General features: G+C 38.7%; 1 protein-coding gene across 1 annotated transcript in view; it reads right to left on the bottom strand.

Annotated features, from left to right (window-relative positions):
• The window catches only part of KCNQ1 (potassium voltage-gated channel subfamily Q member 1), a 363,013-nt gene that overhangs the window by 274,283 nt on the left and 62,917 nt on the right, over positions 1-25,813 (bottom strand). The window contains exon 3 of the mRNA XM_048486744.1: positions 1,875-2,001. Coding sequence (XP_048342701.1) covers positions 1,875-2,001 — 127 coding nt within the window. The remainder of the gene's footprint in view (positions 1-1,874; positions 2,002-25,813) is intronic.

The following is a 25,813-nucleotide window of genomic DNA, read 5'->3' as shown; positions in this document are numbered from 1 at the left end:
TTTCAAAACGCCCTTTTTAACTTTTTAATGTTTTCTGCAAACAAGATCTTATGAAATTATATCATTAGATCTCAGTTGCCACTTTAAGGTTGTCAGACAGTTCCATATACTGTCTCCTGTGGTGGGTCACAAAACACCAATCCTTTCTGCCACAGGAACCTGCCAGTTAACAGGTACCACAAGAATTCCCACGCATTCTTTGGCAGTACTGCTGATCTTTGTAAGTAGTTTTTTAGGGGGAGAAAACAGGGACTGCAAGAAGGAGGGCAGGGTGACCAGTGGGGGGGAAATGAGAAGGGTGCAGTAGTACACTCTTTCGATCCATTATTTAGGATATGAAGAGAGCCCTGAGGATTCCTGGAAAGAGACGAAGGACATGCTGTTTTTAGTCTGTCTGAGAATGGCTGCAAATGTTGAGCTGTTCTCAGTTTCACAGACATTGTTGTGTAAGTTAAAAACAATCTGCAATATTTTGTGCAAGTAAACATATATTCTCAATAGGTGTTCTCACTTGTAACAATACAAATACCTTAATAATGCATTTTAAGAGCTGTAATAATTTTAGATCCTCTTCTAGGTAGAGTCTTTAGCATACTTCAAAAATATCAGCAGTTCCAGCTTAGCCCGTGATAGTGTAATTACTTAAATATTGCATACGACAGAGGATACCCATAATGGTAACATTATCAACGTCATCATAATCATTAACGAACTCCACAGGAGTAGGTTGAATTGTTACTAGCAATAATGACAGAAGTAAAATGGCTCAGTGGGCCAAAAAGATGCCTACCAATTTGCAAGATTCTCGAGTGGAACCATGATGAAGTCTGAATTAATAGGTGGCTCTTTTATTTAAAACTTTGGAATGCGCTGATTCAAGGCAAACCTATTTCTAGTGAAACTGAACAGAATTCCAGTGCCAACCCAAAGTATGATTGGTCAGGCTAAGCCTGACAAGCAGTGGGAGGTCTGGGGCCAGGGACATTGGGCTGGGCATGATGTCAGTATGCCACTTCTGAGTACAACTGGAAATGGAAAAGAATAGTCTAAGGAATAACTGGACACAGCAGAATTTCTGGTGATTTTTACAGCTATCCCATGTCTACCCTGTGTTGTACCTGAAAGTGATGCTGCAACAGTGGGAAGCCTAACAAGATTACCCCAAAGACTAACATTTATTCCAGCATAAACTTTCATAAGTCAGAGCTCACTTCTTTAGATGCATGAAGTTCACTGTGTCTCACAAAACATATGCTCAAATAAAATTCCCCAATCTTTAGGATGATTCTGGACTTCTGTTTTCTTTTGTCAGATGCCTCTATCCATCTGAAATTATTATATCTCGTTATTTTTAAAGTCACCAATACAGGAAATTGCAAAACAAATCTACTATAGTAGATGTTAAGCTTTCATTAGCGATTTCAGTGTTTATAAGCTTCACCTCTTTAGCAGTGAAATCCAAAGCAGAGTTCCATTTAAATCAATGTCTTTAGAAGGGTTAACTCTGTTTAGGACAGTACTATATCGCTTCTATGCAGCTAAGGGCCACAGAATAGGAGTTACAAGGATGGTAACTTTCTTTTCCTGAATGGAGTATTGACCCAGGAATGAGGACTGGAACTCTTTCCTGTCCCAAGACTGCTTCAGTGCAGAAATTCCCACTTTTATATCCCTTATAACCCCACTTCCTGACCACTACAAAAGGTTTAGATGCAAGATAACTTTGTAGGTCCATTATCCAAATGACTGCATGACAAAAGAAAGTAACAATCACATAACCAATTCTATTTACACAATACAGTCTTTGAAAAGAAACACAAATCACTTTGGAAATTTCTGTTATGTCATAACTATTCATAACCCTTTATACTTACCAATTATAGAAATAGGCTTCCTAGCAAAACGAAGTCTTCCCCAAAAGCCAACATATTTACTGCGGCATCCTGCAGACCACAAACGAACCACATACTCTGTTCCAAAAAATGCCACTAATACAATTTCCTAGAGGAAAGAGATAGGGAGCTGGATTGATAAGCTTTTAAAGATTTCCAAAAGATGTCAAGAGAGAAAAATGAGATTTAGGATTCAAAAATTTTACTATCCAGATTCATAGGAACAGAAAGTCAAGAGCTCAGGAATCAGAGGTAATTTGCAGTGCAATCCTAAAAGGCATTATATCCTCTAAACCAATCAACTCCAATAAATGCAGACGAGTGTAATTCCGTTTAGGACTGAACAGTCAGACCATTGAAATGTGATTAAATGTAAACAACTTGAATATTGTACACAGATGCTAATCATGTTTACTCAAAGTCTCGCCAAGATAAATTTTATTTGGTTCCTAGCGAGTATGTTTAGGATTGCAGCCTTCATTTGAATTTGCCAAATAAAATAAGGATGTTAGTTTCAAAGAATACAGTAAAGGACTTACTCTAGTATGTCTTGTATGATGTATAAGAAGCAGGAAACTTATATATTCAGTAAAACAAAACATGACATTTTAAATGTGAAGCAATCATTTAGTACAGTATTTATTTGAAATACTGTAGATCTTACTGTTAATAATTGTTATTGTTAATAAGACCTACTGTGATTCCCCATGAAAATCCCTCATGAAAATATTAAGGCAAATGTATCTATTTTATTCATTTTCACAAAGGTTCTTTCAAGAATTTTACGGTCTCTTTTGTATTTTTATATAAATAAGACGCCATACCTTTCCTTATAGTATGAATAAAGGTACCCAATTAGTGAGAAAGGAACCTAGAAGATCATTTTAAAAACAATTTGCAGATATACAAGTCTTGTGATTCAGATGGGACAAAAAACCAATCAATTTCCACATATTAAAATAAAATTAAAAAGTGAACAACTAAAATCAAAGTTTGGAAAAGGGAAATAGGTAGGGTTTTTCTTTTTGTTTTGCTCTAAATTAAAAAATTCAACAACTGCAAATTAGAGTTTAATTTTGTTAGAAGAGCAGGAAAATAGAAACAAAAGGCTAGGTTGTGGGTGCTTTCTGATTTGCAATGTGCAGATTTGTGGGTGGGGGGGCTAGTTTATGGGTGAGATTTGCATAGGGGTTCTGTATTTTTAAAGACCCTCCATGGTTCATTGGATAACAGGAATACTGACAAATATGCAAATGTGGACTGCCCTAAAGACAATGAAACAGACATGTAGTCAATGGTTACTGTCATCCTGTTCTTTGCATGACATGCAGACAAGCTTAGAGAACATTGATTGTTCTATGGACTCCTGCAACTGGAGAGAACAACCAGTCGGCTTACACCAAGACACATTTTTCACTCCTGACGTTTTGATAAAGGCTTATTGACCTAAATGAGTCCCATGTTATTCAGGAAACATCAGGGGTGAAAGTGCACAAGCTGTTCTTCATGGTCATACACAAAAATGCCAGGTATCCATTAGCAACCAAATTCCCCTCCCCTGCCCGTGGCGGGGTGACAGACAAAAGTGTTTTTAATATCTTGCCTTGTATAAGCCCAAAGAGCAATCTAGTGGGGGAGGAGGTGACTGATTGATTTTTGTCACTACATTTAGATGCAGATGCCAGAGAAGTTGCAGACAGGCAGGAGGATAAGCTATTTACATTTAAAATAACTTGGAACAGTCCTAAGAAAGGCAAACAAACAAGTCCTCATGAACTACTTCAATATACCCTATATCCCATTCCTCAGGAAGCCAAAGTTTCAGGCAGTTAGATGTGAATGTATTTTACAAAAGCAGCAGAATACATTTTCAGAACTCATTTAAATTCTTGTCGCATGACAGGGCCGATGGATTTGAATGTAGTGAAATTAGTGAGTTAGGCACGAAAAATATATCACACACTGGAAATTTGTAGCTGAACCATTTAAAAGAAACCTAGGCCATTACTGAATGCCTTATCAATCTCCTGTTCAATGGTGTTGGGAAGTGAAGGGGGGTTTCCCTGCTTCACCACTGCAACATGGTGCATTTAGGAACCTCCGGATGTTTCCCTGGCTATTCTCTGATATTTCTCAAACCTACTTTGCTCTGAAGATTTGGGAGCAACAACAGTAAAGTCTAAATGGCTGCTGTGTAGGGGGGGGGGGGAGAGATTCAGATTTTACTATATGCATGGCAACCATTTTCCCTGACCCTGTCCCTACAACAGCCGTCTCCTCCCCACACCACTGGGAGACTTATTTTTTAACACTGGCACTTGAATATTGTTACATCACTATACCATTGTAACAGTAAGGATAACAGGTTCTCTGAATTCTCAGCTTTCATTTAAAAATGTTAATCTCCAGCTCTTCACAGATATATAAAGGGGGGAAAGGCATATCTTTCCATAGAAGGGCATAGAGCAGAGGTCACTAGGGGTTTGGGGGGTAATTATATATTTCTGGTGCAGGGGGCTGGGCTAGATGACTTTGGAGGTCATGTCCAACTCTATGTTTCTATACAGGGCTGAACTGTTAACATGATGGATCTTTAGAAATTTGATCTGCCCTGATGATTTTTTACTTGTGGAGATTTGTCTAACAGAAATTTTACATTTTTGAAATGAAAACTACAAATCAGAGCTTATGCTTAGAATCAAAACTGAAATATATAGCATCAACCTTCACATTATAGTACGAAAACATTCAATGCCAGAAACCTCTAGGAAACAACTTGGAACTAATGGAAAATCCCTCTTACTAATGGGAAGTGGTCTCTAGCTGGTGTTCGTAACACGTGCCATAAGTTTTGCAGTTGTCACAAAACAATCTTATCTAAATGTGAACAACTTTGTATCACAAGTTCTTATCTCGTATTACATATTAAGAAGATTTGCATCCCTTTTGACAGTAATCAATAATGATGAAACCTTTGTTTAAATACAAATGTTCCTAGCAGAAAGATAAACTGGTACTCAGGAGGTCTTAGAATATATGCCTCCTTGACTACATCTCTGCCACACAGCTCAAATTTCTGAGCAGTCTGATCCACTTTGAATGGTATCAAAAAAGGAGAATAGTGCAAAACGCTTCAGCCAATTTGACTTTGCCTTCGGATTCTGCAATTGGCAATAGCTGGACAGCGGGTAGCTCCAGATGTATAGTTATGAATCTTCAGATAGTACCTCAGTTGTATGGCATGGCTTTTCTGGGGAGGTTTTTTTTTAAAGAATATCAACATAAAAACATGTCTGAAAATCTATGTGGGGAAGTAATGGGACGGGGGTGCAGAAACTTTAGGGAAAACAGGTTGACAGAGGATGAGCCAAGCACCTCCTTTCCTTATTTCTCTGCTGCAAATCACCCATTGTGATATTTCACATTTTAACTTTAAATCATTGCTTATTATGTTTTGACACAATCGCCCTGAGAGTTTGCTTTTAGGTTCTTCTTGTGTAAATCTGCAAACATGCATTTTATTTTACTGTTGTAACTAATGTACAGTTTTCAGTATATCTCTGAAGGACCCACTTATTGTACTAGCTCCGTGGTGGCGATATCTTTGTTTTAATAATGGAAACCTTCACTCACTGCTTATTTGCTGCAGTGACTCATACCACTGGACCTACTTATCCTTCTGTCATGTGCTTTTCCCATTTCTCAAGGAGAATTTTCAATGGTCCAACCCTCTGCCATCTGTGTCATTAAGACATAAGAAGACAAGACATTGGAGATCTGTGATCAGATGATCGCCCATCTCTACCTGGGGGTAGGGAGAATACTTCAACACTATAGCAGCAGGGGTGGGGGTGGGGTGGAGGTGGGGTAAGTACCACAATTCTTCCTCACCATTCCAATTTTTGCTAGATCCCTCAATAGAGAAAACATGTCTTACCTACAAATAGGTGTGAATGTTTACACTATAAAAACTGACATTTAACCCACCCCTTCTCCCAGTGATGACCAAACTCTACCCTATTTATTGAATTTGAAAAAGCCTAAAAATATGATCACAGAATTCCAGTATCTCACCTAGCAAGGCACAACTGAGACACAGGCTGCAATCCTATAAAACTTTCCAGGGAATAAAACACTTTACTCATTAAAATGGGCCTTACTGTTGAGTAGATCTGCTTAGGGTTGCTCCCCCAATTTGCTAAGTGCTCGGATCATTCCCATTGTCACACTCACTATGTGTGCACCAAGGACTTATAAAAATATCCACATTGTACAGTCAAGAAGCTAAAGCTCAAAAAAAAGAACATCTTAGCACAAATCACACAGGAACTTTACTGTGAAAATACAATAAGTTAGTAACTACCAAGTCTCTTTCCTCTTAATGAAGTTTTCATAGGTTACAAGTTCTAATCAGAATTTTGGCCTTACAGGGCTTATTTAATGACAGGTTAAAAAAAGCAACAGTGAGTTCTAGATCAAATCAACCTGAACTCTCCCTAGAAATGATTAAACGATTAAATGATTAAACTAGGCCGTCATACTTTGGTCACATGATGACAAGACTCATTCAAAAAGACAGTAAGGCAAGGAAGAGTTCAAGGCCGCAGGAAAAGAGGATGAGTTGGATTGATGCTCTTTCTTTCAAATCCTGTTTTCTTAGACCGAAGTCTTTAACAGTAAAAGCCACAAAACTTAAATAAGACACATATCTAAAAACACCTCCCTGCGACTCTTTTCTGCAGCCTCCAAAAATGCACAACGAAGAATGATGAATTCTCTAAGAGGAACTGAAAAGAACATCACTACAAAACCAACAATGCTAGAAGAAATTGAAGGCAGCATGAAAAGAGGAAGACCCAACATGAGATGGACTGACTTAATCAAGGAAACCACAGTTCTCATTTAGCAAGATCTGAGCCAAACTGTTAATGATAGGACATTTTGGAAAACACTGATTCATAGGGTCACCATGAGTCAGAAGCTATATAATGACACATAGCCCACACACTGATAACTGGATAATATACTAGTCTGTGTGCCTGTTGTGAAAGACTTGCTTTTTATTTTCCTTCCCAAATAGACAACCTGCCAACAACCCAGTACCATTACAGTTATGTGTTTATCACACGTCAAGGAAAATTGGTTAGTAGGATCAATAGTGGAAGTCAGCATTTTATTTTCACTTTCAACTTGAATTTAAACTAAATCACACACACACATACACACAAACACACACACAAAGAGTTGTTGCCACTCTCCTGACTTTAGAAGTGTTGAACTAATTGGTTGTGGTGGGTTTTCCAGGCTGTGTTCCTAATGTTTCGCCTGAATCTGTGGCTGGCATCTTCAGAGGTGTATCACAGAGGGAAGTCTGTTACACACTGTGTGCAGATGCAGGCGAAACATTAGGAACAAGATCCACTAGATCACGGCCACACAGTCCAGAAAACCCACCACGACCAGTTGAATCCGGCCGTGAAAGCCTTCGACAATATGTTGAACTAATGTTTTCTGGAGAGGTTTTGCATGCTAAGATAAGCACACCTGGCCTGACACATTTCACATGTGCTCATTGCTGGCAAAGGCCTGCACAGTTATATTTTTAACTTTTGGCTGGAACAGACGACATTCTTCTGGAATTTGCGCACAAACTATACTGAGCACTCTGTTTTACTGTAAGGATGGCTAGTGTATATATATTTAGCATTGAGCAAGCTGCAGCAAGAATCAAAATCGTATTGCCTACCAAAATGATGAAATCAATGCAAATTAAAGTTTGCCGAGGTCTGGAAAGAAACCATCACAGAGTTGGTGAAGACAAAAAGACCTAGGATTCGTTTCAAACTAGCAAAGCAACCAGATATTGGGCTAGATATAGAATTGTTTATTTTAAAATGTTTTTACCCCACATTTCTTCCACAAGCAGGATCCAAGATGGCTAACAATAAAGGTCATTCTGAACAGACATTACAACAAAGAGCACTAAAAATTCTCTCTCAATACAAGAATGTTATTTCAGCACCTCCAGCACAGAGGAGGACAGGACTGAGCAACTGGTCTTTCTTAGCCCTAACTAGCATTCTCTCTGTGCTCAAACTCCTTGAGGCAAGTATTTTTACAGCATTTCAGGCACAGAGAAGGGTGGGGTCAAGAACCCGGTCACTCTCAGCCCTCTTTGCAGCTCTCTCCCTCTTGGACTGATAAACCATGCATAATACATGCATAAAATATGTCAAACTTTTATATTAATTAAAAGAGAGAGAAGTAAAATATAAAATATATAGTCCACTTTCACAAGCAAAAAAATAAGAGAAAATGTACACACAACATACTATATGATACTTGATAATAACAGTAATAATGTTAAGCAATGTATGATAATAAATGGTGCTAAAATAATCAATTTAAAGGGGTAGTAACTATTATTAATCTAAACATTACTTTTTAAAAATAATTCCTGGTTATTTCAAACTAAGTTCATATATTATCATCTATGATCACTATATGCATTTATTATTTCCTAAACATCTTTCGGATACAATATGACAAAGAAACTGTTAGTAATTCATATAAATCATTTCAGCTACATTCTCCTCTGCTTCCCATTGTAAAATAATAATATGAATGATATGCTTCAATATCCAAATAGTTCTTCCAAGATTTTTGCAATATTTTGGGGCAAACTTTAATGTTTCTCTTGCAACAGAATGCAGAGAACTTTTCAGGAAGAAATGCTAAATATTGTACAATATATCAGATATCAATGTCCAGAACAACCATTGTGTGATTAGAACTCACATTTGGTTCAGCACATGGCTCTCTACCAGCTTGGTCACATGTAAAGAGGGTCACTATTAATTCGAATTTAGAATTACGTGAATATTTTTAATGTCCCTACAGAGACAGGTCTCAAATAACATGCCCTGTGCACAAGTGAGTGATCAAGTTCTTTCCACTGTGGATGGAAAACAGTTTTGCACACACATGTAAAAGAAATATTTTCTACCAATAGCACTCCTTCATTTATTTTTTATTTACAACATTTATACCCCACCTTTCTCCCCAATGGAGACCCAAAGTAGCTTATATAATTCTTCTGCATTTTATCCTCACAACAACCTGGTGAGGTAGGTTGTTGTGAGGATTGACTGGCCAAGGTCAGCCAGAAAAGGTCCACGGCAAAATGGGAATTCAAACATAGATCTCCCAGAAAATAGCCTAGTCTGACACTCCAACTGTTACACCATGCGGACTCTTATGCCTCATGGGGTGACATTCTGGAGGGTTCCCATCATTTGAAGGGGATTTGGAAGCCACCGTGCTTGCGGAAAAGGGAAACTGAAAATGCTTGGATTGCAAGAAGAGCACTTGGGATTACATGCTACAAACAATTGATCTTTTCAAATCTTTCCCATCTTCTCTTTTCCTGACAGCCATATTTTTATGATTCATAAAACCAAAGTCCTGTTTCATCTGATACTAAATTATTACTAAATGTGCTATTCCTTTAAGCTAAAAAGCAAGAAAATGGATGATAGGGGAAACCTTTTCTCTTTCAACCTTCTTTTGATATTTTCTGATGACACCCATCTCCCACATAGATTAAAGGTTTCAAGTAAATATAACATAGGGATTTTCTTTGCAAACACTGTTTGTGACCAATAACAAAATCCCAGAAATCTTCGGAAACTGGACATTTCAGAAATACCTTTGTGTTCAAAGAGTAAGATGAGGTGCCGACAGAACTGAGTGCATTCTTTGATCTATATTACAGTCAGCCCAGATTCTGAATGCTTTATATCACTTACTGAGTAAACTACAGATCAAAAACGTCAGCAACTTGTGGCCCAAAATTACTTCAGATTTGTTGTTGTTGTTCCTTGAAACATATATGACAAAAAAACCTTTAAATGCCAGAATACTAATTTAATGTCTGGAGTATTATGGCTGCAACATGGGGAAGGGCTGCAAATGTGAAGACCTGGGCCAGCTATAAGACCTACTAGGACTGCCTTCCCTCTTTTAACAGGTAGTACCTTTTCAAATAAGCCAGCTTGCCAAGGATTCTTGGCCTTGCTATAGGCTGAATGAAAGGGTTCTTGGTTGATAGGCTGAATAGTAGTATACTTCTATGCTATTGATAGGTTGTTTTTGGTATTTCTGGTTTCATTTTAATGTTATATTTTAATGTGTATTATTTTATATGTTTGTAAGCTGCCCCGAGCCTGACCATGGTTAGGAATGGACAGGGTATAAATGCAATAAAATAATAATTTTAAAAAATGTTGGTTTTTAGCCTGTGGTTTGTGCCCTTGGGCACAATGGACTATAGCAGCAGGAACACCGCTGTGGTGGCAGGGACAGAAAGTATCCTGGCAGATAGTGGAGCCCAGCTGTCCCTACTTGGATAACAAGTATACTGGCATAAGTAGAAGAATGTGGACTGAGAGCTGTCTACAAAGTGCCCAGGAATGAATGTTGTCATGTGGAGGTTAACCTAGCCAAGCCTGCTGGACAGATCTTTGATCCTCCCGCAGCAGCAGGCTACTGATGGTTGTGCTTATCACAGAATCATAGATTTGGAAGGGGCCATATAGGCCATCTAGTCTAACCCCCTGCTCAATGTAGAATAATCACAGGGCATTCCTTACAAGTATTCATCCAGCCACTGCTTGAAAACTGGGAGAGAATAGGGGGGGAAGACCACTTCCCTAGGCAGTTGATTTCACTGCTGAACTACTCTTACTATAAAAAAAATAAATTCCTAACGTCCAGCTGGTATCTTTGGTCATTTCTGGACAGATCATTTAAAATATTTGGGAAACATTTTTAAAAGAACCATTTTGACTTTTTGCTCCTGCACAGGATGGAAAAAGAAAGAGTTTCGGGTGAAAAGGGTTCTTTTTTCCTGCCTGCCACCAATTATAAGAGTTCTCACTTTTGTTTTGGTGCACCTACCATTTTGCGCCACTTGAGATTCTTTGTACCACCCATCATTTGCAAAATTTTCCCCAGGGACATTTTTTTCTGCTTGCATCACTGCTGGGCAACCATTCACTGATTTAAATACATGAATTAACTCAACTTTGCCTGACAATTTCAACAATGTGTCGCTTTCACTTTTTAAAAATTTTCAGGAAGACAGTTTCAAAGCTATGAAGACTCAATACGAGAATTGCCAACTATATGCTTATTTTGAGTCTCTGTATCTTCAAAGTTGTTTGGAGCAGATAATTGAATGGATGAGGAGCTGTTGGTCAATGGAGAAGTTGCACAGAGACAGTGGAATCAGCCGGTAATGGACGCACTTGCATTCCTCGAGAAGAAATAGGTTTGTCACTAGGTGGTACTAGTACTGTGGTGGCGAACCTATGGCATTCCAGATGTTCATGGACTACAATTCCCATCAGCCCCTGCCAGCATGGCCAATTGCCATGCTGGCAGGAGGACTGATAATTATGGTATCTGGTCCTGGAGTTAACTCACCACTCCTAACCCTGATTAGAGATTCATGTCTCTTACATAGCATGTAGTTCTTTTTATCAGCTCCACTTGGTTTAGTAGCTGCAGCCTTTCTTAAAAACATATGATCTGGCCACAATGATCCATGCTCTGAGCCCATCCATGATAAAGTATTGTAATGCACTCTATGTTGGGATCCCTTTGAAAATAGTTCAGAAACTTCAGCTGGTCCACAATGAGGCAACCAGGTTACTTTCAAGGGTTGGTTGCATGGATCATATAACTCCTGAAAGTTTACCCATCTGTTTCCTGGCACAATTCAAAGAGCTGTTGTTTGCCATAAACAGTTTGGTGCCAGGGTACTTGAAGGGCCAGCTTTTAGGCCCTAAACAGTTTGGCGCCAGGGTACTTGAAGGACCAGCTTTATCAGGCCACCAGCTAATATCTGCCTTTCAAGCACTACTCACTGTGCCTGTACCTTCAGAGGTGAGGTGGGTAGCAGCTAAAAACAGGGCATTTTCTGTGGTGGAACCTTGCCTTTGAAACACCCCTATTGAGGCTCACATGTGCCTACTTTACTTCCTTTTAGTGCAATGCTAAAATATCTAATATTTAAACAAGCTTTTCATTAGGGATTTTCTTGTCATTTTTAATGGCCTGCTTCTGTTTTAAAGCTGCTTATGTCTAATGACTGATGTTTTAATGACTTTTGTTTTAATTAAAAGCTGTTTTCAGCAGAACTCTAAAGAGATGGCATAGAAATATTGTCAGTAAATTAATAAATTTAGCTACATAGTTATAACTTGCTACACCCAATAAAAAGGGATTACAGAGATTGTCATCTACACATTCATTCAAAATCTCCATGAATAGGGAAGAGCTAATTTTAAATGTGAGACACTTAAATGAAGATGTTTACCTGAGACTATGTTAATAAAAACGTGGTAGATAAGAAAATGAAATGTGTTATCCAAGCTATTCAATCAGTTCTTTCCTCTTAAAGTCTGCAACTGCTAATGTAATCCAACATTATGAACTGTTAAACACCTTTCAAATAGGCCCAAATCTTATTTCAAGGCTCACCAATTTGAACCAAAAAGAAATAAAAGTTAAAATAAGTAATTCACACACACATTTCCTCTCTCTCTGTACTAGAAAGGCAACAAGGTGAAAGTCATTATGGTCGTAAATTAAAAATGATTCTACAATATAATTGGTAATCAGGCACATCTGGACAATTCTTAAACTGTTCTTGATGTAACACTCCATAGTGATAAGAGTTCAAGTAATATATTTCTGTTTGACATTTACGTAAACACAACCTGCTTTTGCCTCAACATATTTGAGTTCTTTCCCAAGCCTGCTCTAGGGAATATATACCATGCTCCTCCACACAGCTGCAATAACAGTAACATACTAAAGCTGTAGTCCATGGGCACTTAATATAGTTCACAAAAACATATGTGCCAGTTACCAGAAATAAGAAAAGCCCTTCTCTCAGACTTTGCCCAGGAAGAGCTCATTCAGTCAGCAGTGTAATGCTGTCTTATCAAAAACAACTGTGATCAAAGATAGGTAGATACACTTTAATTCCCGATATACAATATTCTTTTACTCGCTATATATTATATATACCACTTAAGACTGCCTTGCAACAAGAGGCAGCTGATAGGTAAGATGCTGTTACTGAAGAAAAACAGTGCCCTTCTTTAGCTGATTTACAATAAAGCTGCAACCAGTGAGCTTTTCTTGTCCTTGTGAGCTTTTCTTTGTTTACTGGGTTTACAGGTTTCCTCTAAAACATGGTTGCTTATCTATAAAATATGGTCCACATACAGTCACAACTCTACTCTTCTTTAAAAGCAAAGTACTATGCCTGTGATAATAATGTTGAGAAGAATGTTCTATTCTGTATTATCCACTATCCACTCAAAAACTAGTGGGAGAACCTTTAATGAGATTGACAGTCTTAAATAGTGGCCAAGGAATAAGGGGTTTTTTTGGGGTGGGGGTGGGGGACCAACACTGGAACTCTTCCAAGAGAAGGCAGAGATTGGCTCAGCAGAAGCATTCGGAAGACCATTCCAATAGTTTGGTTGTATGCAAGGGACAGGATTGAAAAGAGTATGGGTGGCTTAAGGTCCAGTGTTAGAGGAAATGTAGAGTTTCAGTGACAGAAAATGTCTGAGCTTAAAGCAAGGACTAGAAAAAACCATTTAAATACATGTAACAAATAATGTGTGAGTAGATTTCAAATATTGCCATTTGGCTTGAAAAATTCAAGAAATTCCAGACACTTCACATTGATGCTAACAGTTGTAAACAAATGTGCTAATTTCGTAAGCATAATCACACAAATCATATCATGATGAGCTTTTAACCTTTGGCCTGGCAGAGGTCACTATGCTACATCATCACATTCCATTATTGTGACTTCACTCTGCTTGTCTCAAAAGGTTAAATTCTTAAGACTGGAAACATTATATCTCTACCTATATGACTTCTGTTGTTTAGGAAATTACAATTTTTAGCAACTACATTGCAAGCCAAGCATTTTTGGAAGGTATCCAAATAAATGAATAATAAACTAATACCATTTAGTAAGTTGCAAAACCTGAAGATATTCAAAACAAAATCAAAATGTATAACAAAACATTAGGATTTCTAGAGTCCCAAACATTAAATGGCTTGTAGCCAGTATATTTGATGGTCCACCTCCTCCTATATCAGGGGTAGGGAACCTGCGGCTCTCCAGATGTTCAGGAACTACAATTCCCATCAGCCTCTGTCAGCATGGCCAATTGGCCATGCTGGTAGGGGCTGATGGGAATTGTAGTTCCTGAACATCTGGAGAGCCGCAGGTTCCCTACCCCTGTCCTATATTGTCCAGCCTGCCAGTTAAGATCTACCTCAAAAGACCTGCCCCACCTTTAGAGATGAGGCTGGGGGAAACAGAGCTTTTTCAGTGATAGTACCTTGCTTATGAAAGACCCTTCCCCTTGAAGTTCGCCTGGCACCTACACGACTGTCTTTTAGGCATAGTCATAGCTAGGGAAAATAGAGCCCAGGGCAAAATCTGAGTTTTCCACACACACACCCCTGCCATATGGGCAGCCACCTCCCTCCCCCAGCAACAAAAGAATGATTTTTTTGCACCCGGTCTTCTCGAAGTCACCATCACATTATAGAACATGCCCCAACTCACAAATCTGCACACCCAGGGCTTCCTAGTTTAAACAACATTGAAAGTGATGCCGTTGCGGGAGGGAATCCACGCTGAAACAGCATCATTTTCAATGCTGTTTAAACTAGGGAACCCAGATTCTCCTTTTAAATCACCCATAAAGGGAGACTCTGGGTTCCCTAGTTTATAAGATTCCCAATCTCCTGAACAGCTCTGATGTGCTCTTTTGTGAAACTGTTGCAAATTTTATACTAGAAATTAGTAATTTTAACTGCATTTCTTAACCTTGTTTTGTTTTAAAATTTTGTCCTGTTTTGTATGCCAATAAAGGCTTGTGTTGTAAACACCATTTTTACCTGAAGCTCAGTAAAAGAAATCCACTTTACAGGGAGTCTCTGGGCCCCCTAGTTTAAATAACATTGAAAGTGATGCTGTTTTGGGATGGGGTGTGGGAATCCACCCTGAAACAGCATCACTTTTAATGTTCTTTAGACTAGAGAGCCCAGATTCTCCTTTTAAATCCACCTTAAAGGGAGACTCTGGACTCCCTAGTTTAAACAACATTGAAAGTGATGCTGTCTCAGGGTGGATTCCCCCCATCCCACCCCCAAACAGAATCAATTTTAATGTTGTTTAGACTAGAGAACCCAGATTCTTCTTTGAAATCCATTTTAACGAGAGAATCTGGGCTCCCTAGATTAAACAATATTGAAAATGATGCTGTTTCAGGGTAGATCCCCCCCCACCCAAACAGCATCATTTTCAATGTTGGTTGTTGTGGGTTTTCCGGGCTGCATGGCTGTGGTCTGCTAGATCTTGTTCCTAATGTTTTGCCTGCATCTGTGGCTGGCAGCTTCAGAGGTGTATCACAGAGAGAAGTCTGTTGTACATTTTATCCAGACTTCTCTTATAACAGACTTCTCTCTGTGATACACCTCTGAAGCTGCCAGCCACAGATGCAGGCGGAATGTTAGGAACAAGATCTACCAGACCATGGCCACACAGCCTGGAAAACCCACAGCAATCAGTTGAATCTGGCTGTGAAAGCCTTCGACAATACTTTCAATGTTTTTAAATCTGAGGAGCCCAGATTCTCCCTTTAAATCCACTCTGAAGGGGGTAGATTTAAAGGGAGAATCTGGGGGAAATTGAGGGTGCCTCTCAGGGGAGCAATTTTTAAGCTAACAGTACCAAAATTTCAGGCTATCTTCAGGAGACTCTCCTAATGATACCACCTAGGTTTAGTGAAGTTTGGTTCAGGGGGTCCAACTTATGGACCCTCAAAAGGGTAGCCCCATCTACTATTAGTTTCCATTGGAAACAATGGGGGACGGGGCGCATCCTTTGGGGGTCCATAACTTTGGACCCCCTGAACCAAACATCACCAAACTTGGCTGGTATCATCAGGGGTGTCACCTGGGGATAGCCTGAAATTTTGGTGCCACTAGCCTAAAACCGCGCCACCTGCTGACCAACAACATAAAAACACTAAAAACACTAAAAATAGAAACGAACCCAAATTCCCCCCCCCACATGATCAGATGGTGGGCACCCAAGACATTTGTCCCCACATGTCCCCCCATGGTAGCTAGACCCCTGCTTTTAGGTGCCAGACCAAAATACTTCTCCTTACCATACTGTTGCAGGGTTTTAATTAACTACTTTCAATGTATCATATTTCTATGATGATTTATTTTGCAAGCTGCCTTGGGCAGGTTTCCTGGAAAGGGACAACAACAGTTTTTAAATAAATAAATAATCAGAAAAAAATAGAGCAGTGTGTAGAACCATCTTGAATCAAGATGCCAGATGGGGTATAAATATTTTAATTAATTAATGTGAATTAAATTTGATTAATATGAGGTTCTATACATATTTTTACTTTGCTAGAGGGAATTGTAAGAATAAAGCTCAAACTATATAAATGCATGTTATATTTCCCACTCACTGCTTTTATGGATGAAAGGAAATGCATACACACGCACACAATCATGTATTTCAAATGGCAGAACTTGAGAGATCTGTTAACTCAAGACAGTTATACACCATTGCCCTTAAGTTTTCCATGGAAAAGCAGTGGCTTTGGCAGCAAGCTAAGACTTATTTTAGAATCCAGAAATATACCTAAAGTTCATTTTACCTTTAACTCACACTCCACATTTATTTTTATTCATCAGTGCAATGAATTCCAGTTCCTACTAATCTTCAACTCATTTAACTATTACAACATACATGATGAAACATTCAATAGCTGCACAAATACCAGAAACCCAGAAATATCAGAAATGTTCTCTTTGAACATCGTTTGCAAGTTCACCAACCAAACAGCCTTTTTTCCTTAGAAAATCACAACTACAGAAAAAGGAGAAAGTTCATGTTTCTTTTGTGTTCTTCAAGGATATGACATTTTATTTTTATTATTCTAGAAGTGCAACCAAACAGCCTTTTTTCCTTAGAAAATCACAACTACAGAAAAAGGAGAAAGTTCATGTTTCTTTTGTGTTCTTCAAGGATATGACATTTTATTTTTATTATTCTAGAAGTGCACATTGCAGTCCATAAAACTGCACAGAGTAGGCCATATTTTATCCATACAGTTAATACCCCAGCATTCTCTCATAAAACTTCTTTTATAATATACAAACATTATAACAAAGCTATTCCTTGGCTTCTGGCATTGTGGGCTAATGTTATGTTGCATTAAGAGGGAACACAATCTACTTTTAGATGTCAAGAAGCATTGGGTCAGTCCTCTCTCTGTCCAGAATGTTAACAGTCACCAGCAGCTGCAGAAAAATTGTTTGGGACAGAAGAAGGTATTCAGATCAGGGCTATGGCACTAGGCAATAGCCTGAATTTTTAAAACCCTTTCATCTGCCCACATACCATTTCCTGGGTTGAAACGACCTCTCTTCCTGTGATGTTATTAATCCTAGGAGGTGAAAAAGACTTGTAAAACAGTATATTTATATTATTTTTCTTACTGGAGCTACTAGCAGTATGGGTGTGGTGTCTACTTCTATTTAGAAAAACAACATGAGAAGAAGAGTTGGCTTTTACAATCCTATTTTCTCTATCTTTTAAGAAGACTCAAAGGGTCTTACAATCACCTTCCCTTTTCTTCCTCATAAACTACACCTTGTGAGGTAGGTGGGGCTTGGAGAGTTCTGAGAGAATTGTGACTAGACCAAGGTCACCTAGCAGGCTGTTTGTAGAGTAGGAAATCTAATCTGGTTCTCCAGATTAGAGTTTGCCGCTCATGGGGTCCTAGAGCAAAATTTCTAGAAAGTATTGTCGAAGGCTTTCACGGCCGGATTCAATTGGTTCTGGTGGGTTTTCCAGGCTGTGTGACAATGGTCTGGTGGATCTTGTTCCTAACGTTTCGTCTGCATCTGTGACTGGCATTTTCACAGGTATATCACAGAGAAAAGTCTATTTCACATTGTGTCTAGTGAGAAGGGAAAGTTTAGTGTGGTATATTATCCATGTCCCAGGGTGGGGAACCAATCATTAAGTGTTTGGGTGGAACTTGCTATGCAAAGAAATTCTTTAAATAAATAATTATTTTAATAAATTCTAGAAAGTAATTTATCTTGCCTCTTCCTGGCAGGTGAACTTATTGCCCATCTGTTTTCATATAAAGGGGGACCAGTTGCTCTCAGTCTGAAACCTGAGGATTATATAATTGGATTCCTAAACTAGATTGTGGTTTTTTCCCAAGGCCATGGCCCTCCTGGGCAGTCCATCAAAGCATCCTATATTCCCTAATCATTAGTGCTGTTCGGCTTTTTTTAAAAGTTCTAGTGCTGATATATATGATTGTGCTGATGCCCACTACTTCTGTGCTTTCTCTGCAGATTTCCACTATGCTGCCCTTCAAGGACTACTCTCTCTTTCTCTGGCTGTTGGGCAGGTTATAGCACAAAGACCAGGACTTGGGAGAGGCCTGAAAAATGTACTTATATACAGTACCAGTGAGGACCAGTTAGTAAATCTTTGAAAAAAATACAAGAGAGCTTATGGGGTTTCTGTGGGAAGTATTAAGAAAGCACAATATCTAGAAAAATAGAAAAGTTACTTCCTTCGTTCTAAGCATTACCAATGGGTACAACTAGTGGTACACATTGACAGAACAATTCAGCAAATCACCTCCTGCCATAATCAACAATTGTTTTCTTATGTGGGTTTTTAAAATTAATTTATAAAGTGGATCATATTAAATTTTGATGGGAAAAATGGTGTAAAATTTGCAAACAAAAAGTATGCATTGCACACAAGCTGAGAGTGAGTGCTGCCTTGAGCTACAACAGCTGTGCATGAATCCTTAGAGATTCTATTTCTACTTTTGAAACTCAGGTAATTCTCCTTCCCTTCCAGTTTGGGGTAGGGGGAAGGTAAACCCAAACATTCTACTTTGATACCTTTAAAAAAACCTGAAACTATCAAGCAACCTGCTTCCTTTTTTAAAATGAAACAGAGCTACCATGTCATGTATTTTAATCATTTTTTAAAAAGATTATTTGAGGTAGACATTGCCTAAAATCCCAAACTGGAAACAATAGTCAATTTAAATTAAATCCAGTTTGACTTTCAGTACCAAAGAGCTAGCCTGCAATCTCCTCTGTTCATCACCATAATATGAAGTAAAGTAAAATGTTTCTGTAGTTACCATCAGATGAAATGAGCTAATTTCCCTTGAGAGTTATCCACACTGACCAGATGTCTTTAGCCAGCTATTCCCCAGACTGAACAGGGCAAGGTACATCCAATGCCTTCATTGTTACCATAGAGACAGGTTTTCCCATCCACTGTGCAGCCCTGCTATAGTAGCTACCAGCTGTTGTCTAGTCAAATATTCTATCAGAGGAAATGGAGATATATCTAAAACAGAATTTTCAGCTGCAAGTTTGGTTTTTTTCTACAAATCATAATTGGCTGGCATCTGGAGAAAACCAGTAAATATAATATGCTGTTCTGCTGTTGTAGCAGAGACAGAAAAATGAGGATCATATGGTCAAGCCAGACAAAGTGAACTAAAATTGTCCCAGCAAATTCAACAGGAGAATTAAGCATGTTGTTTAACTTTCCCCCTCTGAATACAATTTCAAAAGTGCTTGACTTTTGCCTAAAATGTACCCTTCATTCTCAGTTTCCATGCAGTGCCAGAAGCAAACTCTAAGGATTATATGGATTATATTCTCTTTCTATTCTTTACAGAGGGAAAACTTCTTTTTAGATATGGTAATTCCAGATGGGTAGCTGATATTATTCTGCAGCAGTGAAGCAAAACAAGATTCTAGTGTTACCTTAAAGACTAGCAACATTTATTGTAGCATAAGCTTTCATGAATCAGAACTCACTTCATCAGATGCATGAAGTGTTTATACATTAAGGCTGATGAATTTATATTCAAGGTGGCAAACTGCAAAAAGAGATGAGTGGGAAGTGTTGTTACAAAGAGAAAGCTTTTGAAAACGATGTCCAATCAAAACACTAATCAATTCATTCATAGGGAATAAGGGTTACTCCAAATTGTTGAGGTTTAATATGAAACCTGTTCTACAAAACTGCAGGATGAAACTTGAGATATAGAGCTAATTGGGAAGTAACAGAGGTATAGCTGAACTTATTAGTATATGCAGGGATGGAATATACAGGAAGTTAGCACCTATGACAAGAGGACCCATTGTTAAGACCTGGCAGGAGATGGGTTAAAATTCTCCCGTAGGAACCACAGAAAACGCAAGAATTGAAATTTTCACTGTATTTAGACAACATATATGCTGCAACAGATCCGAACTGCTATCAAAAACAGAGTTATATTCCTTCTACATCAATTCAAATAAATGAGTTTAGAAGGGTGTAGCTCTGCTTTGGACTGCAGTGTTAATGTACTAGTTGTTGGGGGGAGGAGTTGTAACAAGCTATACTTTTGTAACAAGAAGCTGCTATGTCTTTGTATTTTTTAATTTTTTCTTTGAAGAAAGGGAGATTCCAGCACAAAAATGTTTAATTAGAATTGATTTCAAAGTTTAAACTATGATCCAAAAAATCTTATGCTGTAATAGTTTTTGTATGTTTCCAAAGCGCCATTGGATTCATTCCAGTTTTCCTTTTCCCTATGCAACCTTCAAAGCTGGTGAATACTTTGGATTCCCAACTTTTGCCCCTTGCTACTATGATGAGCCACAGGAAAAACAGAACAATTCTGGTTAAGACTTTCATTCTTGCACTTTCTTTAAATGGATTCAGATTTAAATGTCTAATTACAATTTTGTAGAGTTAATGATCAATTGAACAAAGGCTTCAGAATGTCTTTGAAGACATAACAACATGCCAAAGATGATGGAGTGTGAAGTTGCAGCATTAATTTCACAGGGAACACAGAAAAGAGGCTGTAAAGGGGAAGAGGCTGGCTTATGCCTTCAAGTTAATAAACTTGGCAGGCTCTGTTGCTGTGTAACACATACACAACATTAGTCAACACTATCTGTTACTACTGAGTACAGTTGATCATTATCTCATTAAGTGTAGTCAACTGAATGAACATCATAGTCATCTACACCCATGTTGCCCTGGGTGACAACCAAAGCTGACCAACCCAAAAAGGGTATGTGGTGTTTTTTTCCAGCAGCTTCCACTAGAATTTGTTTAGTATCCAGACTGCAGTGGCACTTCCTTCCAGTGATTCTGTCTTTATGTGTTAAATAAGTCTCTGAAAAAGGTACCAAGAGAGTGTCACTCTGCCTTTTGAGATTTATCTTGTGGTCTTCTGCACAGTTGCATCTTGTTCTTCAGATTTTTTTACAATGAAACCACTGGAAAAAAGTTACTGAGATGACAGAGTAAAAGTTACTCTGTATGCAGATGACATTCTCCTCCAATTTTCTTTGTCAACAGAGCCAAGAGACAGTATAGGTCCTGAACAGATATTTGGAGGTAGCAAGAAGAGGATCTGAATGAGGGTGAATAAAGTGGAGTTAAATCTACCCAAAACAAAGGTACTAATTAAAAAAAACTGGCTTATTTGGGAGTTGGTGATGTTTCTACTCAGGGTGGGTGTAACAGCCTAAAGGACTCCATATGCAGTTGGGGGATGCTGTTTGACCTAGCCCTTCTACTGGATTCACAAGGATTTGCCAGCTATGGCCTCTCCTTGAGAAAAGTAATTTGGCCAGTGTGAGATGTGCTTTGGTTGTTTGTCCACAACTCATCTAAAATGCAGTTACTTACTGAATGACTGAGGAGAACTCAAGGCAAAGCATGGGTTAGTCTTTGAAACCCTAAACAGCAGTCCCAATAACAAATGGAGTTTGTTACTACCCTTACTACCCTTTCCTTGCATTCAGATTATCAGAGGAGACCTAGCCAGACTGCCAAAGATGAGGAGCATAAACTTTTCAAAACAGCGACCTCTCTGGATTTCCATTTCCCTTTCCTGGGAAGGCCAACAGACTGCTTCTCTCCTCATTGTCTGGAAATCAGCCAAGACATTTTTATTTCAACAGTCATTAGGCCAGTGAGGTGGATTGCTATTTTAAGCTGGCTTGTTATTTGTTAGTTTTAAGGGTGATGCTTTGAAATTCAGTGGTAGCTAAAAGTTACCCTTTACACTAATTTAAGTCATCCTTTTAAGGCTATAAATGAAATGAATATATATTTCAATGAAACTATTTTGTTCCAAGTTGGATAATTTATCAGTTATTCTAGTGTCACTGTAATTTGTCCTAACATGTTAATGTATATGTGAAAGATTCATGTGGTAAAAGGGCAAACACAAAAAGGGCTATAATTTCGTCCTAAGACACACACTAACAGAGTCAATTTTCCTCAGAAACACAGTGGTCGTATAACTAACAAGTGGGATATTCCATTTTTGAATGCTCTCATACAAAAATTCACTGCAAGTAAAAAACAGGGCATCACAGGAAATGGCTCTAATCAAGTGCACTCCATGTCTACATTTTTATTCATTTATTCATTATTTATAGTCCACCTGTAAATTACTCCCTACTTATGGCAACCCAATGAATCAATAGCCTCCAAAAATGTCTTACAAACTTGAGTCAATCCATCTCATATTGCCCTTCCTCTTTTCCTCCTGGTTTCAATTTTCCTAGCACCATTATATTTTTCCATGTGACCCAAATACAATAGCCTCAGTTCAGTAACTTTAGCCTCAGTTTAGTCATTTTAGCTACTAGGAAGAAAGCAGGCATGATCTGGTCTGCAACCCACTTATTTGTCTTTTTTGGCAATTCAAGGTATCTGTAAAACTTTCCTCCAACACCACATTTCAAAAGAATCTACTTCTTTTCCCTGTCACTTTCCTTCACTGTCCAACTTTCATACCCGTCCATAGTAATGGAGAATGGTATGATAGGAGTTATCTTGCTTCTACCATTGGAGAGCAGCAGTGGCGTAGTGGTTAAGAGCAGGTGAATTCTAATCTGGAGGAACCGGGTTTGACTCCCCGCTCTGCCACCTGAGCTGTGGAGGCTTATCTGGGGAATTCAGATTAGCCTGTGCAATCCCACACACACCAGCTGGGTGGCCTTGGGCTAGTCACAGCTTTCCGGAGCTCTCTCAGCCCCACCTACCTCACAGGGTGTTTGTTGTGAGGGGGGAAGGGCAAGGAGATTGTAAGCCCCTTTGAGTCTCCTATAGGAGAGAAAGGGGGGATATAAATCCAAGCTCCCCCTCCTCCTCCTCCTCCTTCTCCTTCTGGTCACTGGCAACACATCCTTACCCATAAGAATCTTTTCTAGTTCCCTCCCAGCTGCCCTTCACAGTCTCCTTCAGATTTCTGGGTTGTTTTCGAAGCCAAAGAACATAAAACCTTGAACAATTTTATCAGCATATCTCAAACTGTTAATATTCCTTTCACCAAATTTCATTCTATCTTCATCTAAATCTTATCAACTTTCCTTATGATGTTGCGAGTTTGACACCTATGCATTGGGTCACTTGTGTCAGTGCACCCTCCCTCTGCATCCATGATTCTTCTCCCCCAGGACTGCACTCTAAATGAACTAAATAAACTGCTAATGAAATCAGAGCTGCAATTGAATAAGAAATGCCAAATATATTTTCTGCTTCCTGGGATTAAACAAACCTCCATTTGTGGTTTAGAGGTGCAGCACCACTGGCAATACATTTTCTTGAGTAGAAAGCACTTTGTCAGCCCTCTTAGCAGCATGCAGTGTATGAATAGCATCTCACCCACCAAAGAACTATCACCTACCTCGGTTAAATTGTACACCTATAATGCCGGTTACTGGGTTGATTTCAAATAAAAATCCCCTTCCTCATAAATCACAAAGTGCCACGCCCCCCTAAGCCATTCTATAAATCAAAGACTCTTGCAAATATAATAGATCCCTTCATCGACTTAAAACAGAATGTTTATTTTTACACACATGATTTTTAGACTCTGTTACCTAGAAGCAATGACTGTTTTCAAGTGGTTTTTATTGAAAAGAAAAACTGCGCTCATCTGTCTAGACATATACATTGCAGAGCTGACTAATAGAAATAAGTGCATCTTTCATAAGATTTATTTTTATAAACAAGGGCTAGGCCACGAGTTATATTCAATAAGTATGTTTTCATGTTTCAGCATTCTTGCTGACCACACAGCTCCTCTCTCCCCAGCTCTTCTTTTGATCCTACTTTACTGCAAGCATTAATCACACACACACACACACACACCCGCCCCCAGGAGAATATATACATGAAGAGTGCAGCTCCATCAACTGGGCAAGGGAACTGTTGCCAAGCTGATCCTCTCTGTGGGCAAAAAGAGAACCCAGATGAGAGCTTTACATTCACATCACCTAGACAGGTGCCTACCAGTACACATACTGCAACAATAAAAGGTTTAATTCACTAGAGGGAAGGAAATAACAGACAAGAAATCCAGCTGTATAGGGAATTTTGGAAGCATGCAGTCATTATAATTCATGTCTTGTTGATAATAAAAATGAGTCACCCAAGAAAGGGATGAAAATGTTTCTTTTCATCCACAGACATACTTTAGTTTTCTACATCACAAAAGTTCAAGGTACATTCATTTAGAAGCTAACTGTGTACATTCATTTAGAAGCTAAACACTGTGTTATTTTGGTTGGTTTAATGAAAGGTGCTACAGAGCTTTTGTTTTTGGATTTGCTTAGGGACCATAATGGCTATCTGTTTTTTGTTTCATTCAGTCATGTATCATTTGACTGCCTATCTGAGTATGCAAAAGCAACAATCCTCCAGGTTAGTGCCTCTTATTTACTTAAGTCAATATCCTAAATTGCCAGAATGTAAAGGAAAGTCATGGTGCAAATTAGTGGCTGGAACAGGGGAGTCCCCATCTTAAGTCACAACTCACAGATAAGCCATGAGACAGCCTTCAGCAAGCTATGCTCACAGCCTCAGTTCTCCATCAGCACCATTGGCCTAGCATGCATGGCTTTTGCTGGAGTGCCAAAAATCATATTTGCAAAGGGTTCTGAACAGGCCAAAATGCTATATAAATGCTCCTATGACTAAAGGGCCATGTTTATGACCTGTTTATATTCATGAACATAGCAGCTACAATTTATCAGTGTGGTTTAAAAAATGCAAACAGTAACTCTTTTTTTTGCCATCAAGTCACATTTGACTTGCAGCAGCAGCTGGTGGGGTTTTCAAGGCAAGAGATGATCAGATAACATGATAGTCTAATGTTAAAGGTAAGAATAACATCTCTGCCTGCACAAACTTTGCAAAAAAGAAACTCAGAGTTCTGGAGGCCACAGAAATTCACAATGATGCACAAAAGGTGCTGATGACTAGGAGGAGACGGAAATGGTAAAAAGCTGGAGCCAGTATTGAAGGCGGAGGAGGGGTGGGAATGGATTTTCCTTCATGATTCCTCATCTGTTTCATACTTGTTTTATTTTTATTTTATTATATTTATAGTGCACCCCTACATATTACACAAGTATAAATCAATGTGATCAATCAGATGAAACATCTAATAAGCCATGGGCAAGGACTATGATTACAGGAAATTAAGAAAAGCACCACATATGAGGCATATTTCAGATTGCAGGTTCCCATGGTGTTACATCAGTAGAAAATCAGATGGTGTTACATCAGTAGAAAATAATGCAGAGGCAGCAGGATAATACATGCAGCAGACAGATAACGTGTTCTATACCTAGTAATACTAACAGTCCCTTTCCCTTTAGAAGTGCTTTTCTGTTATAGAACAGACTGTTGCCTTTAGAGAAATGCTCCCCTG

The sequence above is a fragment of the Sphaerodactylus townsendi genome, linkage group LG02 (genome assembly GCF_021028975.2).
Source record: "Sphaerodactylus townsendi isolate TG3544 linkage group LG02, MPM_Stown_v2.3, whole genome shotgun sequence".
In the NCBI taxonomy this organism is placed as follows: Eukaryota; Metazoa; Chordata; class Lepidosauria; order Squamata; family Sphaerodactylidae; genus Sphaerodactylus; species Sphaerodactylus townsendi.
Note: the sequence above shows the minus strand (reverse complement) of the source record. Positions and strands in the feature narration are given on the sequence as shown.